Source organism: Ovis canadensis, chromosome 5 (assembly GCF_042477335.2).
Source record: "Ovis canadensis isolate MfBH-ARS-UI-01 breed Bighorn chromosome 5, ARS-UI_OviCan_v2, whole genome shotgun sequence".
NCBI classification, from domain to species: Eukaryota; Metazoa; Chordata; class Mammalia; order Artiodactyla; family Bovidae; genus Ovis; species Ovis canadensis.
This window is the reverse complement of record NC_091249.1, coordinates 47,079,186-47,094,133: the sequence shown is the minus strand read 5'-3', so window position 1 is coordinate 47,094,133 and position 14,948 is coordinate 47,079,186. Positions and strand designations below refer to the sequence as shown.

Below are 14,948 nucleotides of genomic sequence, written 5' to 3'. Positions count from 1 at the left end.
GTGTGATGCATTAATGCAATAGTATGTAGTGGTTGATTCAAGAATAAAGATTTAACATGTCTTTTGATTTTTCTTTTTAAGAACAGAAGGGTAGGCAGTTGAAAAGGCAAGCAAAAAGAAGAAAACAACAATTATGTACAGTCCTGCAACCTTGGCATAATGTTATTAATTCTCTCTCTGTCATTAGTTGCTATTTGACCAAGAGTAAATAGCTTCTCTAAGCTTCAGTTTCCTTATATATAAGTTCTGTATGATAGTTATTACCTGATCATAGTGATGAAGGAGCAAGAGGAAAGAGTACATGAAACAGAGAGAACAGGTGAAAAACGCCCAAGGCAGGCACATACTTAGCTTATTTTTGGAACAGCAAGGAGGTCAGTACAGCTGTAAATGAGCAAGGGGGCAGTGATAGGAGAAGAGGGCCTTGTAGTCACTTGAGAATTTCAGCTCATACTCTGATTAATATGAGAGGCCATTTGTAGTGCTTTGAACAGAGGAGTGATATGATCCGGCTATGTTCACTCACAGGCTCATTTTTGCTCCTCTGTAGAGAATAGATTATATGGGGGCCAAGTATGGAAGCAGAGAAACCAGTTTGGAGTTTATTATAGTAATTCTAGCACGAGGCTTGATGTGCATGGAAAGAAAGAGGAGTCAAGGATGAAGGTTTTTTGGTCTGGTTAACTGGGATGATGTATATGCATATATATCTATGTATGCTGCTGCTAAATCACTTTAGTCATGTTCGACTCTTAGTGACCCCGTGGACTATAGCCCACCAGGCTCCTCTGTTCATGAGATTTTCCAGGCAAGAGTACTGGAGTGGGTTGCCATTGCTTTCTCCTATCTATGTATGATTTATAATTAATTATATACAATATATTTAATATGTATGGTAGTTACATATGACATATTACTATGTATAATAAAATAGATGTGTACAGTTAATTAAAGGTGGGGATGATCAGGAGTTGGTTTTAGTGGAGATCAAAAGTGGGCAGTTGAATATATGAGTTTAGAGGTTGGGGGATGGTCCTCCTGGGATTCTTAGCATTCTTAGCATTTAAGATTTAAAGACATGAAACTAGGTGAAATCACTAGTGTATGAATATAGGTAGCGAAAATCCTGAGTTTGGGGATCCTGTGATGAATTCAGGTTGACAAGATGAGGAGGAGTTAACAAGAGAGACTGGGAAGGAGTGAGATGGAAGGAATGAATGAAAAGGAAGGAATGGGAGGAATGAGACTGGGAAGAAAGAGACTGAGTGAGGTATGAGGAATGTCAGGAGAATGTGGTATTTGAGAAGCAGATACCTTCCTTCTTGCTCCTTTCAAGAAAGAAGGAGCAAACAAATGTGAGAAGGTTTTTGAGGTAGCATATATTTTATTTCTTGAAGTAAGGTTCAGGTCATAAACCCAATTGATAACTGTTGAATCATAGACCCTTAAACTGATTTCTGTGAGTTTGATTGATTGGAGAACCCATTTAACTAGAGAATTATTAGTTCATTGCTTCTCTGAGTCCATGAGAATCTACACTTTTTTATTAATTGATGAAGTTGGGAGGGAGGCAAGAAATATATGCCAAGCAGTTTGTTGTTTCTGTCACTCTACCATGGCATTTGTTGCATGCAGTTCTCCTGTTTGGATAATGTCCTTGTGAACAATTAAAGCCGATATTTCAGAATTCTTCCTTGGAGTTGAAAGGAATTGGACATCACGAATGGTATTCAAAATATGTGACTGGAAATGATAGCCATCTTTGGATCTGAATCCCAGTCTTCCCAGCCTTGAGCTTCCAGACATGATATTGAGGCTATCCTTCATTTGTCCTCTCATCACTATCCTCCTCCCCATTCTGTTTCCTTTCTGGGTTCTGAGGAAGACTGGGAATTAAACTGTCCCATAGCAGTGGAGTGTGGTCATTTGAATATGTGGTCAGGTTTTTTTTTTTTTTTCTTTTTTTGTTCACTTGTTTTCCTGTATTATATTCTTATATTCTTGTTTTGATAAATTGAGGTTAATGTGGCTGTGAAATTACACAGGGTCTTTAGTATTTATTCTTAGTAGGTAATTTGTAAGACATAACACTAAGGAAATGTTGACATTGATAGTGCTTTTACTGTAACCATGGCTTTAGTATTTATCTTTGTGTTTTGGTCGAGTCTTTTGTATTTGCCAGGTATCACCTGAAATTACTAGTACTGACCAGTTTGTTTATTTTTATTCAGTAGATATGTAGTGGATAACCAGTATGTTCCAAACACAGTGATGAGCCCTGGGAATATACTGAGTTTAGTGTCTCCATGGCAAATAATCCACGATTATCACTCAGCAAGGATTAAGAATGTCAAGAAAGAAGACAGTATATCTTCTCTGTTCCAAAGAGCCAGTAGTCTTTAAATTGGAGGACTGATGATTTCTGAATAATATAGTTAAGGAATAAGAGCCAAACTGAGATAGATAGTTTGAGGGAAGTAGTCATGTGAACAAGTGGGCAATAAAATGCCTTAGGATTAGCAGTATTCATAGAAGAGCCTATGGAGTAAGGAAGTCTACTGACAAAATTTTGCTTACCTTAATGTAGATTCTTCATGGGGAACAGTACTTGGAGTTATATAAACCAATTCCCAGAACAGGTGAGTTCTTGATCATACCATAAGTTTATGTTCTGACTAACCTTCCAAACTGTGTCAATGTGTTAAACTGGCAGAGAAGTGACTAAATAAATTCCATTCTAAGTTATTTGTGCGCATGTCAACCATTAGTGTATATTGATGTTGTTTTTTGTTTAGTCACTAAAATCATGTCTAATTCTTTGCAACCACAAGGACTTTAGCCCGCCAGGCTCCTGGGTCCATTGGATTTCCCAGGCAAGCATACTGCAGTGGGTTGCCATTTCCTTCTCCAGGGGACCTTCCTGACCCAGGGATTGAACCTGCGTCTCCTGCATTGGCAGGTGGATTCTCTCCTGCTGAGCCACCAGGAATCCCCATATCAATGTTAACTAGTACTTATTTTGGTTACTTAAATATCATCCTATTTGAATAGTTTTATTTAATAAAGTACTTCAAAAAACTACTTAAAATCTGAACAGCAACTGAAAGGAGAATTTTCTTTTTATATCTTAAACTTAGTGTTTGTGTATAATCAATCATGGATGTGTATAATCAGTCCCATGGATTCTTTGTTCTTTTCTCAGGTATTTGTGTTGGTACTGATTTTCGTAAAGTAAAGAATGTTAAAAGATACAGGATGTTTTGTAATTAACTTTTTCATATTTTCTTTTAGAGTAAGTAAAATCAAGTCTGTCTTAATAATCAGTTTATTTTTCTCAGTTATATCTTACTTGTTGAGTAGAGCTTCTCATTTTTTCACTTTAATTTGATGTATTTGTTTTGTGTTGCTATTCTGATGTCAGAATATTTATATGCTGACTGTATAAGGTGGTGAAACACAAAAAAAGTCTATCATTTCATATTATGTAATGTAGAGATTAGCAAATAACTAGAATTGTACTTTAATTTTTTTCTAAATCTTTTTATTTTATTTTGGAGAAGGAAATGGCAACCCACTCCAGTATTCTTGCCTGTAGAATCCCATGGACAGAAGAGCCTGGTGGACTATAGTCCACGGGTTCACACAGAGTCGAACGTGACTTAGCTACTAAACAACTTTATTTTATTAAAAATTATAAGATTCTAATTGCTTAAGGCTGAATAGTTCTATTTCAATGTTAGTGTTACTTGTTTCTGGTTGTTCTTGTAGTCTTCCCTGTTTTTTTTTTTTTTTCCTTTTAAGTTTCTTCCTTTGTGGTTTTGTGCTTTTCTTTTGCTTGTGTTCCTTTTTATTTTGTTTTCGGGTATCTGTTGTAGGTTTTTGATTTGCAGTTACCATGGAATTCATATACATTGATCTACAGCTATATTTGTTTTAAACCAATCCTTTAAGTTCAGACACATTCTAAAAGAGCTACAGTTTTTACTCCCTTCCCCCACACTTTGTGTTTTTGATGTCATAGTTTACATCTTCATGTTTATCTCTTTACTTATTGTTGTAGTCATACTTGATTTTACAGGTGTTTGTTTCTTAGACTTTGTACTAGCTTATTTAAGTATTTGAGCCTTTGTCTTTCCTATATATTTGCCTTTACTAGTGGGATTTTTTTCCTTTTCTATACTTAATTCTTGTTATATCCTTTCCTTTTCTATTTAGAGAAGACCCTTTAACATTTATTTTAGGGTTGGTTTAGTATTGATGAACTCTTGATTTTTGCTTATCCAAAAAGTTTTTTATATCTCCTTCAATTCTGAAGGATAATCATGCTGAGAAGAGTAGCCTAGGTTGTAGGTTTCTCTTTTGGCACTGTAAATATATCACTCCTTTCTGGCCTGCAAAGTTTCTGCAGAAAAATCAGCTGATAGCCTTATGGGGATTCTTTTGTATATGACCCTCTCTTTTTCTTTTTGCTACCTTTAGAATCCTCTCTTTAGCTTTTTCCATTTTAATTATGGTATGTCTTAGTGTGGGTCTGTTTGGATTTATCTTCTTTAGGGTCTTCTGTGCTTCCTATACCTAGACGTCTATTTCCTTCTTCAGGCTTGAGAAGTTTTCAGCCAAATTTCATCAAATAAGTTTTTACTCTATTCTTCTTCTGGGACCCCTATAACGTAATGTTGGTATGCATGATATTACCCAAAGATCCCTTAAAATGTTCTCTGCTTTTTACTTTTCACTGTTTTGATTGAGTGAGTTCCAATATTCTATCTTCTAGATCACATACGTGTTTTCCTGTATCACCTCAGTTCAGTTCCCCTCAGTCGCAGTCATGTCTGACTCTTTGCGACCCCAGGGACTGCAGCACGCCAGGCCTCCCTGTCCATCACCAACGCCCAGAGCTTGCCCAGACTCATGTCCATTAAGTTGGTGATGCCGTCCAGCCATCTCATCCTCTGTCCCTTTCTCCTCCTGCTCTCAATCTTTCCCAGCATCAGGGTCTCTTCCAGTGAGTCAGTTCTTCACATCAGGTGGCCAAAGTATTGGAGTTTCAGCTTCAGCATCAGTCCTTCCAATGAATATTCAGGACTAATTTCCTTTAAGATGGACTGGTTGGATCTTCTTGCAGTCCAATGGTCTTTCAAGAGTCTTCTCCAGCACCACAGCTCAAAAGCATCAATTCTTTGGCACTCAGCTTTCTTTATAGTCCAACTCTCACATCCATACATGACTACTGGAAGAATCATAGCTTTGACTAGGTGGACCTTTTGTTGGCAAAGTGATGTCTCTGCTTTTTAGTATGCTGTCTAGGTTTGTCATAGCTTTTCTTCCAAGGAGTAAGCATCTTTTAATTTCATGGCTGTACTTACCATTTGTAGTGATTTTGGAGACCAGAAAAATAAAGTCTGTCACTGTTTCCGTTGTTTCCCCATTTATTTGCCATGAAGTGATGTGACCAGATGCCATGATGTTAGTTTTCTACATGTTGAATTTTAAGCCAACTTTTTCACTCTCTTCTTTCACTTTCATCAAGAGGCTCTTTAGTTCTTCACCTTCTGCCATAAGGGTGGTATGCTGTTAGTTCCTTTTAGTGCATTTTTGTTTTCAGTTAGTCTGTTCTTCAGCTCGGATTGGTTCTTTTAAAAAATTTCTAGTTCCTTGTTAAAACTCTCATTGTATTTGTCTATTCTCTTTCCTAATTCAGTTAGCATTCTTATTACAAATGCTTTGAATTCTTTGTCTAGTAAAGTATTTATTTCTGTTTTATTTGTTGTTTTTTTCAGGAATTTTCTCTTGCTCTTTCAATTGAAACAGACTCCTCTGTATTTTCATTTTGCTTATCTATTTCTTTATCTATTGAAATTAGGTGAAACAATTACTTACGATTTTTCTTTTGTGGGTGTGCCCCTATACAGTCTGCAGGTGCCCAGTGGCTTTGATGGGAGAGCTAGATTTGATGGGAGCACAATTTAGGTCTTTCCTCAGGGTGTGCTGACAGTTATCACCTTTGTAGGGGGTGGGGCTGGAGATGGAAGAGTAGAGTCAGATGTTAGGTGGGGCTTTGCCTTAACTTGGTTGCTGTCCCCCCACTCCCCCGTTAGTGGCAGGGGCAGATCTCTAATTGCTGGAGCAGAAGCCGTGAGGGTTGGGTCTGAGCTGGTTCAGTTCTCTTTAAGTGTGTGCTCTTCCCACTTCAAGCACTGACACCCTTGCCCCAGAGAGGTTCAGTAGAGGAGCAGGAGCAGCTGGTATGGGTATTTCAGTGAGTGCTGGAGCATAAGCTTTGTTGGCCTGGCCACCATTAGAGACCTGGGCCCCCTGTGCATTCACCAGTAGTGGCTGCCCCCTCCCTGTTCAGGGTTTGGATGTCCTTGGCATCCTATAGCTGAGCCTCTTCCTTGATCATGGCAGCCTAGACTGTGGAGCTGTGATGTGATGTGAGTGGTGCTGGAGTGTTCCCTTGGCTCAGACTGGGAACCAGAGCAGTTGTAGAAAACCAGTCAGCCACCCAGGTGGTTTCAGTATGCCCTCTCTGCCCTGCCTTGAGAATAAGTAAGTGTTCACTCACTCCTGGAGTCCAGGCTTCCCATAACCCTCTTGTCCCAGTGGCCTTCCAGCCAGCCATGGGGGCTTGTCTTCCCTTTGTTGGACACCCAATATATGGCTTAAATTTCTCAGTCCCCCAGGAAGGTCTCTCCCTATACCATCTCCCTTTTCCTTTGAGTCCTCTCCCACAGTCCTTACCTGTTTGCTTTTCTTCACTTCCTACCTGATTACCTGTGGGTCTTTCTTATAGTCTTGGCTATATAGGAGTCTTTCTGTTAGTCTCCACTTAATTTTCAGTGAAGGTGTATTTTTGATGAGTTTATGCGGGAGGGGAATTCTGTGTCCTCCTACTCTACCATCTCAGTTCGAGTCTTCAGTTTGGTATTACACCCTGTTTTTACACAGTTCCTTTTATCTGAGGCAGTGTGCAGTGTGTGGTTATGTGAGGAAGTTTGGCGTTAATTTTAAAGACAATAGATAACCACTGAAGGACTGTAAGGAGAGATATGATCAAATGTGGATTTTAGAAAGCATCAACTCTGGCTCCTGTTTGTAATGCTTGGATTGCTAAGGGAATGAGATGGAGGGAAGGAGGTTTTGTAAGAGACCTTTGTAATAATCTAGGTTGGAGAATGTGGTTGATTGAAAAGGATTGTAGGCATCAATAGGGATATAAGTGGAGAAACTGTAGGGATATGAAAGGAGTAGGCTTGGTATTTGTTTAAATGTGGAATTGATTATCTCGGGATATCATCTGCAGTTTGACAGTTATTTATCAGTTGCTTCCTAACATCTAGGCTTTCTGTCAGGGTTATGAATAAATGGAAAATGAAACAACTCTAGACTGTGCCCGTTTGGAGCATATAACCTAGTTGTTGGGGAGGGCAGCCTATAATTAAAAAAAAAAGCACACAAATAAATGTATAATTACAACTATATGTGATAAACAGTACAGATGAAACATACTTGATACCATTAGAACTTAAAATGGAAGGATTTGGCATAATCAGATTGACTCTGGGAAAAAAATAGCTTCAGACATAATATTGAGCATGTGTTAAAGTTGGTCAGAGTGAATGTGCAGGTAACTAGTTAGAAGTCTGTTGTGGTAGTTGAAATAAAATGATGGTAGCTTAGGCGAAGGTGGTGGAGAGATAGAAGTGGAAGAATCAGAAGCAACTTAGGAGATGAAAGCGACAGGAACCTAGTTAACCTCAGCATTATTTTATTTTATTTTTTTAAATCATCTTTCATACCCAGGCAGGTACCAAGATCTTTGATTTTCTCCTTTCAGTGCATTTAGGATCCTATTTCTGTCTACCTCATTTCAATCACCATTATCTCTCATTTTCCAAGTGTTCTCTCTGCCTCCATTCTTGCTCCCCTCAGATCTGTTCATCTCACTGTAGCCAGAATATTATTTCTGAAATGTAAGTATATTTGTCACTTCCCTATTAAAAAGCCCATATGGCTATTCGTAGACTTCAGGATGAAGTAAAAAACTTTTTATATCTTCTGACTTCTCTCGATGTCTGCCTACTCAAGTCTTGTCACATATTTAGACACTAATTTATGAGGCAGGTGTCATGCTGAAGTTTCTGCCATGGCAGTTGGGTGGATAGTACCATTCTTTCATGTAGGGAACAAAAGAGAGAAGCAGGTTGGAAAAAAAGATTATGGTTTCACTCTCAAACAAGGATAATACATCAAGAGGTCACCAATTAAATGATGGAAGGAAGAGTCCATGAAAGAACAAAATGGTTAGAAGGAAACATTGTCTCATTGAAGCCAATAGAGAGGTTCAATAAGGAATGGAGTAAATGGTGTTGACTGTTTGCTTAACAAATGTTCATTGAATGATTGAAAATTGTTACTTTTTACCACCTAATTTGTCAGAATTACTAATATTTCAAATTGCTAACTCAGGCATTATGATTGCTTTTAATGTTTATGACTCAGCATCATATTGAAAATTGTTGTAAACCATGCATTTATTTAGTTATGCTGAATTTCCAGTGGAAGCTATGTTTAAATTCTCTCATGTCTTCATATAATATATTATTTATGGCTTTTAAAACAGTCTCATTTATTTATTATACATTTATTATTTTTACTTTCCATTTTAGGAAAATTTAGATGTGAAACAATTGTTGCTGATATCCTGGATAAAGGATCCGGTTTAGTAATTCTTGTGGATGGTAACTAATTTCCAGTTCTTATAATAATATTGTTAAATTGATAGCCTTTGTATGCAGTATACTTTACCATAGAAGTTGACAAATAAGTTTCTATTTATCTTCCAATTTGTGAGAAAGCAAAATTAGCATTCTAAAAATTTATAAACTCTTTTAGAAAATAAGAGGTTAGGAGAGTGGGACATTTCAGGGGATTTGTGACAACATAACCAAAGCAGAGATGAGAAATGTGGCTGGTCTAGTGAACACAGTGGGGAATTATGCTTTTGGAGTATGTTTTAGCAGGAATGAATACAAAGACAACCCTCAATTGATAATTAGGCTGTGTTGTAAATATTCTTTCGTATGTTAGCTCTTTGGAACTGGGAACCTATTTGACCCCTGAATCATTCTTATAAATGGTAGTTAGGTTTTTAACCTTGCACATTCAGACGTATTGAATGTGGTTCAAACACCATAGCCACATTTTATTTGCAGTGGAAAAAAAGATTATAGTAGTTTAATAAATATTGAAATACTAGTAATTAAACATAAGCCAAAGATACCTTGTTTAAAATTTATCTTTTAAAGTTTAAGAACAAAAACAAGAAAGATTATAAAAAATTTTGGAAATGGCAGTGGAAAGTTTAATATTAATCTGGTATTTGGAATATAGGTTTTATCATTTTGTTCTAATACATACCTAAGAGGTTATACTGAATATGTTGTAAAGAGGAACAGCTATCTTTCATTTATTACTTATTCACTAACGTGCTCACTCGTGTCATTTGTTCATTGATTCGTTAATTAATGCATATTTATTAGGTGCTTTTTCTGTCCCCGGTACTATTCTAATTGCTGGGAGTAGATATGAGCAGAAGAGTCACAATCCTGCCTTCCAGAAGCTTATACCTTCATTCTTGCTACTTCCTCTTTTATATTTCAGGCTCTATTGAGGGCTTCAGCAGAATGTTTGAAAATTTTAGAGTGTGGTTATCTGCATTTTATTTTTTAATCTTACTAAATTTTAATGGATTTACAATGTTTTGTTAATTTTTCTTGTACAGCAAAGTGATTCAGTTATACATATATACATTGTTTTTTGTATTTTCCATTATGGTTTATCACAGGATATTGAATATGGTTCCCTGTGCTATACAGTATGACCTTGTTTATCCATCCTGTATATAGGATGCATCTGCTAATCCAAACTCCCAATCCATCCCTTCACCACCTCCTCTCTCCCTAGGCAACCACAAAGTCTGTTCTCTGTATCTCTGAATCTGTTTCTGTTTTGTAGATACATTCATTTGTTTTGTATTTCACATTCCACATATAAGTGATATCGTATGACAGTTGTCTATCTCTCTCTGACTTAACTTTGCTTGGTATGATAATCTCTAGGTGCATCTGTGTTGCTCAAATGGCATTATTTCATTCTTTGTAATGGCTATGTAGCATTCCATTTTGTGTGTACACACACATTTTGTGTGTGTGTGTGTGTGTGTGTGTATAAGGCATTATTTCATTCTTTTTTATGGCTATGTAGCATTCCATTTTATGTGTACACACACATTTTGTGTGTGTGTGTGTGTGTGTGTGTGTGTATCACATCTTCTAAATCCGTTTATCTGTTGGTGGACATTTAGGTTGTTTCCATATCTTGGCTGTTGTAAATAGTGCTGCTATGAACATTAGGGGTGTGTGTATGTTTTTGAATTATAGTTTTGTCTGGATATATGCCTGGGAGTGGGATTGCTGGATAATATGGCAATTCTATTTTTAGTTTTTTGAGGAACCTCTATACTGTTTTCCATAGTGGCTGTACCAGTTTATATTCCCACCAACAGTATAGGAGGGTTCCCCTTTCTCCGCTCTTAGTCTAGCATTTGTTATTTGTAGACTTTTTAGTGATGGCCATTTTGACCAGTGTAAGGTACTTTCTCATAGTTTTGATTTGCATTTCTTTAATAATTAGTAGTGATAAAAAATCTTTTCAGGTGTGTTAGTCTGCTTTTTATAGTGGAATTGTCTGAAAAGTTTGAGAAGGAGAGAACTGAAGTATGAAGGGCAGTTGGGGAGTTTTAGAAGAAGGTAGAGGAACTGCTGTTTCATAGATAAGAAAGGATTTGTCAAGATCTTCCTTTCTCTGCCTTCTAGAGACTGGTAGTGTGTACGGTTAAAATGAGTGTTCTGTAACCCAAACTTGGGTGTCTTTAAGTTGCGAAACCTTTTAGTAATTGAATTTCGTTTCTGAAACATTTACAGGGATTGCTGATCATGTATTGGTTAACTGGTTATACCTTTTGATAATAACTTCTTTTCTTTCTTCTTTCATTTACTTTTCAGTCTACACTTACTCTGGGGAGGAACTTATATGTTATAATCAGTTCTCCATCTTTGTTGTTGGTTCTGGAGGCTTCAGTGGAAAACGGACATCAGACAAAGCCAAGGTAGGCTACAACTTCATAAATGACATACGTGTTGTCATTAAGGATGCTTATCTGTATTTTGAACTTACTATATGTATAATTTCATAGAGTAGGGCTTTAGTAATCTATACTTCCTTGAATCAGAATATGTTCTTGGATTTGAAGTGCTGACATGAGATAATTACTGGAATATCTTTACTTGTGCAAACTTTGTCTGTACCCAAAGCTCTTTAGAAAAACCTAACATGTACAAGAGATCCTGGTATAAATGAAAATCTTCACTCATTAAATGTCTAGAATATTCCTTATGAATAAAACAATTCAAATTATTGTTGAGTTCTCAAAATCTGCCCCAAACCATATTTTTCCCAAAAATATTTTGTAATTTGGATTTTACTCCAGTTTAACCTGGCCTTCACCTCTGCCCTCAGCTCTCAGAATAGGGCCACACTATCTTCCTAGGTAGAGCAGGCCACTCATTTTTCTTATTCCCCACGCCTGCCTTCCCTAACTTATGAAGCAGAAGCTCTATTACAGGTAAAAGTGGTCGAGAGTTATGGGGTTCTCTTCTTCCACCCAGCCCCCACTTGTACTGTGGAGAGTTGTTCTACGATGGCATGTTAAGAATACTAGGGCTCTGATAACTCTTGCCCCAGCCTGCTCATGGGATGAGGGTTCCCTGCTGCTAGAGGCAAGCTGAGAAGACCAGAAGCTCCTACTCCTGCTCAATCCCATTCTTGTAAAGTGAGGATGTCACTTGGAGAGAAGTGGGCCACTGTCCTTGCCCTCATCTCTGTTGCAGTGGCGCAGATGTTTTGCCTGGGGGCCAAGGCAGGCTCTAAAAATAGAGCTCTGAAGCTCTTCCCAAGGAAACTGACTCATTTTGGAACCAAATAATTGAACCAAAAGTAAGGATGGTTTCAAAAACAAAGTTACTTTAGTGATAATCAAGAGGAGTCTGGTAGCTCCATGGAAGCAGTAAGTAAACTAGTCCAACTAGAAGTTTGCTAGAGAACCATGCCAGGAGACAGCTAAGAAGAGTTGTCATAGCATCATTTTTGTTGTTCATTTGTTAAGTCATGTCTTAACAGTTCCATGAACTGTTAACTGACTCTTGGCAGTTCCATGAACTGCAGGATGCCAGGCTCCTCTGTCCTAAACTATCTCTTGGAGCTCAAATTCACGTTCACTGAGTTGGTCAAACCTCAAAGACTGATCTCAAAGACCTCCCCTGGAAAGAAGTATTCTTTTCCATTGGGAAGAGTCCCTATGTTTGTTGCCTAGAGAATGGACCTGGTTATATAATTCCTTTCATTATACAGAGTCATTTCAGGGAAATCACAATGTAGACGAAGCTCACAGTTACAGAATTTTAAAGGTCATTATGTGCTGAATGTATTAAAAAAATCTGCTTTTTATCCAGCTTACAGATTTCATTACAATCAGCCCTCCATATCCACAGGTTCCACATCCGCAGGTTTTGCATCTGCAGATTAAACCAACCGTGGATCAAAAATATCCAGAAAAAAAATTTCTAGAAAATTCTCAGACTATTTACACAGTATTTACATTATAGTAGGTATTACAAGTAATCTTGAGATGATTTAAAGTGTATGGGAGGATGTGCATAGGTTATATGCAAATACTGCCCCATTTTGTATAAGGGACTTGAGCATCTGCAAATTTTGGTGTCCTGGAAACCGAGAAACAATTGTACATTGAAACATGGTTGTTTGTCAAATACCAATTTCGGTAAAGAGACTAACAATTATTTTGTTAACTGTTTCACATGTCATTTTTTAAAAATTAATTTCAGGTAGCTGTAGCCATACCTGATAGGCCTCCTGATGCTGTACTTACAGATACCACCTCACTTAATCAGGTAACATGGTGTTTTTGAAAAATGGTAAAGCCACCTGGCTCCTGGCACTTAACTTGTAACTCTTGATACCCTGTAAATCCTATGAATTCAAAAGTAGTCCTAAGAACTCAAAAGAATTCTACATAATAGAAATAATGGCATATTTCTGTAGTTGAAATTCATTCGTTGTGAATTTTACTTAGTGGTTGTTTTTCTCCATTAGATATCAAAAGAAAATAAAAAGTGGTTTTCACAAATCAGTTGAGAAAGCATCATGTTTTGTTGGTGTGGATTGCTTGCCTTAAAGAGATTGCCTAGCTTTGCGAAGAATTTCGTTAAAACTTTAGAGAACAGGATAAAATAAAGGGCAGATTTCAGTTATCCTCTCTTCTGTTGGAAAAGAAAGCTGAGCTGCACTGTGTAGAGACAGATTATTTTATGCCAACTTTAGTGGACAGATACAATAAAGCATCTTAGAAGGATTAGGTGATTTAATCTATTCTGTTTGGCATGAATAGTATGTTTTCTGATGAAGGAGATAAAATACCCTGTCAGTTAACAGATACTGTAAGCATGCAAAGATTTATTTAATAAACAAAAGGTGACCTTGAAGATGAAAACAGCAACTTTGTTTTTGAGAGTTATGAAGGTTCTTCTTTAAGATGGCCAGAATACTAATCATGCAGATATAGAACAGAATACATAAAGCTCTGAAGTAATGCAGGTAATGACAGCAGATTATTTATAAAATTCACTTATTTTTGGATACTAATTTTGACATGTTGATATGAGAACTTCTGTAGGATTTATGTTTGCTAACAAATAGAAATATAATTTCATGAGCTAGAAAGAATTAAGTTTGAAATGTAGTAATTGTGTTTTTTTTAAACACTATATAATTGGGTGATAGAATAATACTTTTTATCTCAGATTAGTTTTTGCCTTTAAATATTCTTCCCATCCCTATTTCTTATCAATTTCTTAAGAAAACACTCATATTTATATTTAATTAAAGCTTCATAGTGAAATTAATTTTTATTGTGGCACTGAAGAACAGAAAAGATTTTGTGGTTTCATGGTTCACAAAGCCCAGTGATGCTCCATTATTATTCTTGGGTTTCTGAAATAATAAAATGTATCTGCTGTAGATAAGAAAAGCTGAATAGTTTCCATGACTTGAGTTTCTTTATACAGTAAGCAGAAAGATTTTCTTTTTCTGGTTTTTCAGATGAATAGAACTTTTCATTAGCTTTTAGCCAACTTTAGTATCTTGCTGTGTGACAAAGACCAGTTTATAAGTTAACACATATTTTTTGTATGAATAATGGGCACCCATCATTTCACAGAGGTTCCTGGCCATTTGTATCACATGGTCATTTGAGAATGTGATTAAAAACTATATACAATTTGTTTAAAAACATTTTGCATAAAATTTTACATAAAGTTCAGGGGATTTATGAGCTGTTTTAAATTAGATCTGTACTGTAGGAGACACAAATCAAGAAGTGTGATCTATTGACAAGGAACTGAAAGTACACTTAGAAATAATGTGTATATGTCTTAATAACTAGGGCATCTATTCTAAGCAATGAATGATTAAAGACAAGGCTTTGAATTGTAGAGTAAATGCTGTAGACATTCAGAGAAGTGTTACTTATTAGAGAATGATACTCAAAAGAGTTTGGTAGGAAAATGAGACTTCTGAACTAAATTGGTGTATAGATATTCTCTTACCAGAGATGTAAAACTTGCCTGAATGGGGATAAGAACTTAGTAATGATAGCAGATAAGAGCTTGATGTATGTACAAGGAGTAAGAATTAGAGAACTCGCATTGGAGAGTGGCAGGAGGTGATTATGGATGAACAGGCCTTTAAGGAGAAGTGGGGATGGAATGGATTATGCCACTATAGCATAAACTGTTTGCCAGGCACTTAAA

The 14,948-nt window shown here is 36.7% G+C and overlaps 1 protein-coding gene across 1 annotated transcript in view; it reads left to right on the top strand.

Annotated features, from left to right (window-relative positions):
• HSD17B4 (hydroxysteroid 17-beta dehydrogenase 4) overlaps positions 1–14,948 on the top strand; it is a 107,845-nt gene that overhangs the window by 60,231 nt on the left and 32,666 nt on the right. The window contains exons 14-17 of the mRNA XM_069591700.1: positions 2,588–2,639; positions 8,670–8,741; positions 11,067–11,170; positions 12,966–13,031. Coding sequence (XP_069447801.1) covers positions 2,588–2,639; positions 8,670–8,741; positions 11,067–11,170; positions 12,966–13,031 — 294 coding nt within the window. The remainder of the gene's footprint in view (positions 1–2,587; positions 2,640–8,669; positions 8,742–11,066; positions 11,171–12,965; positions 13,032–14,948) is intronic.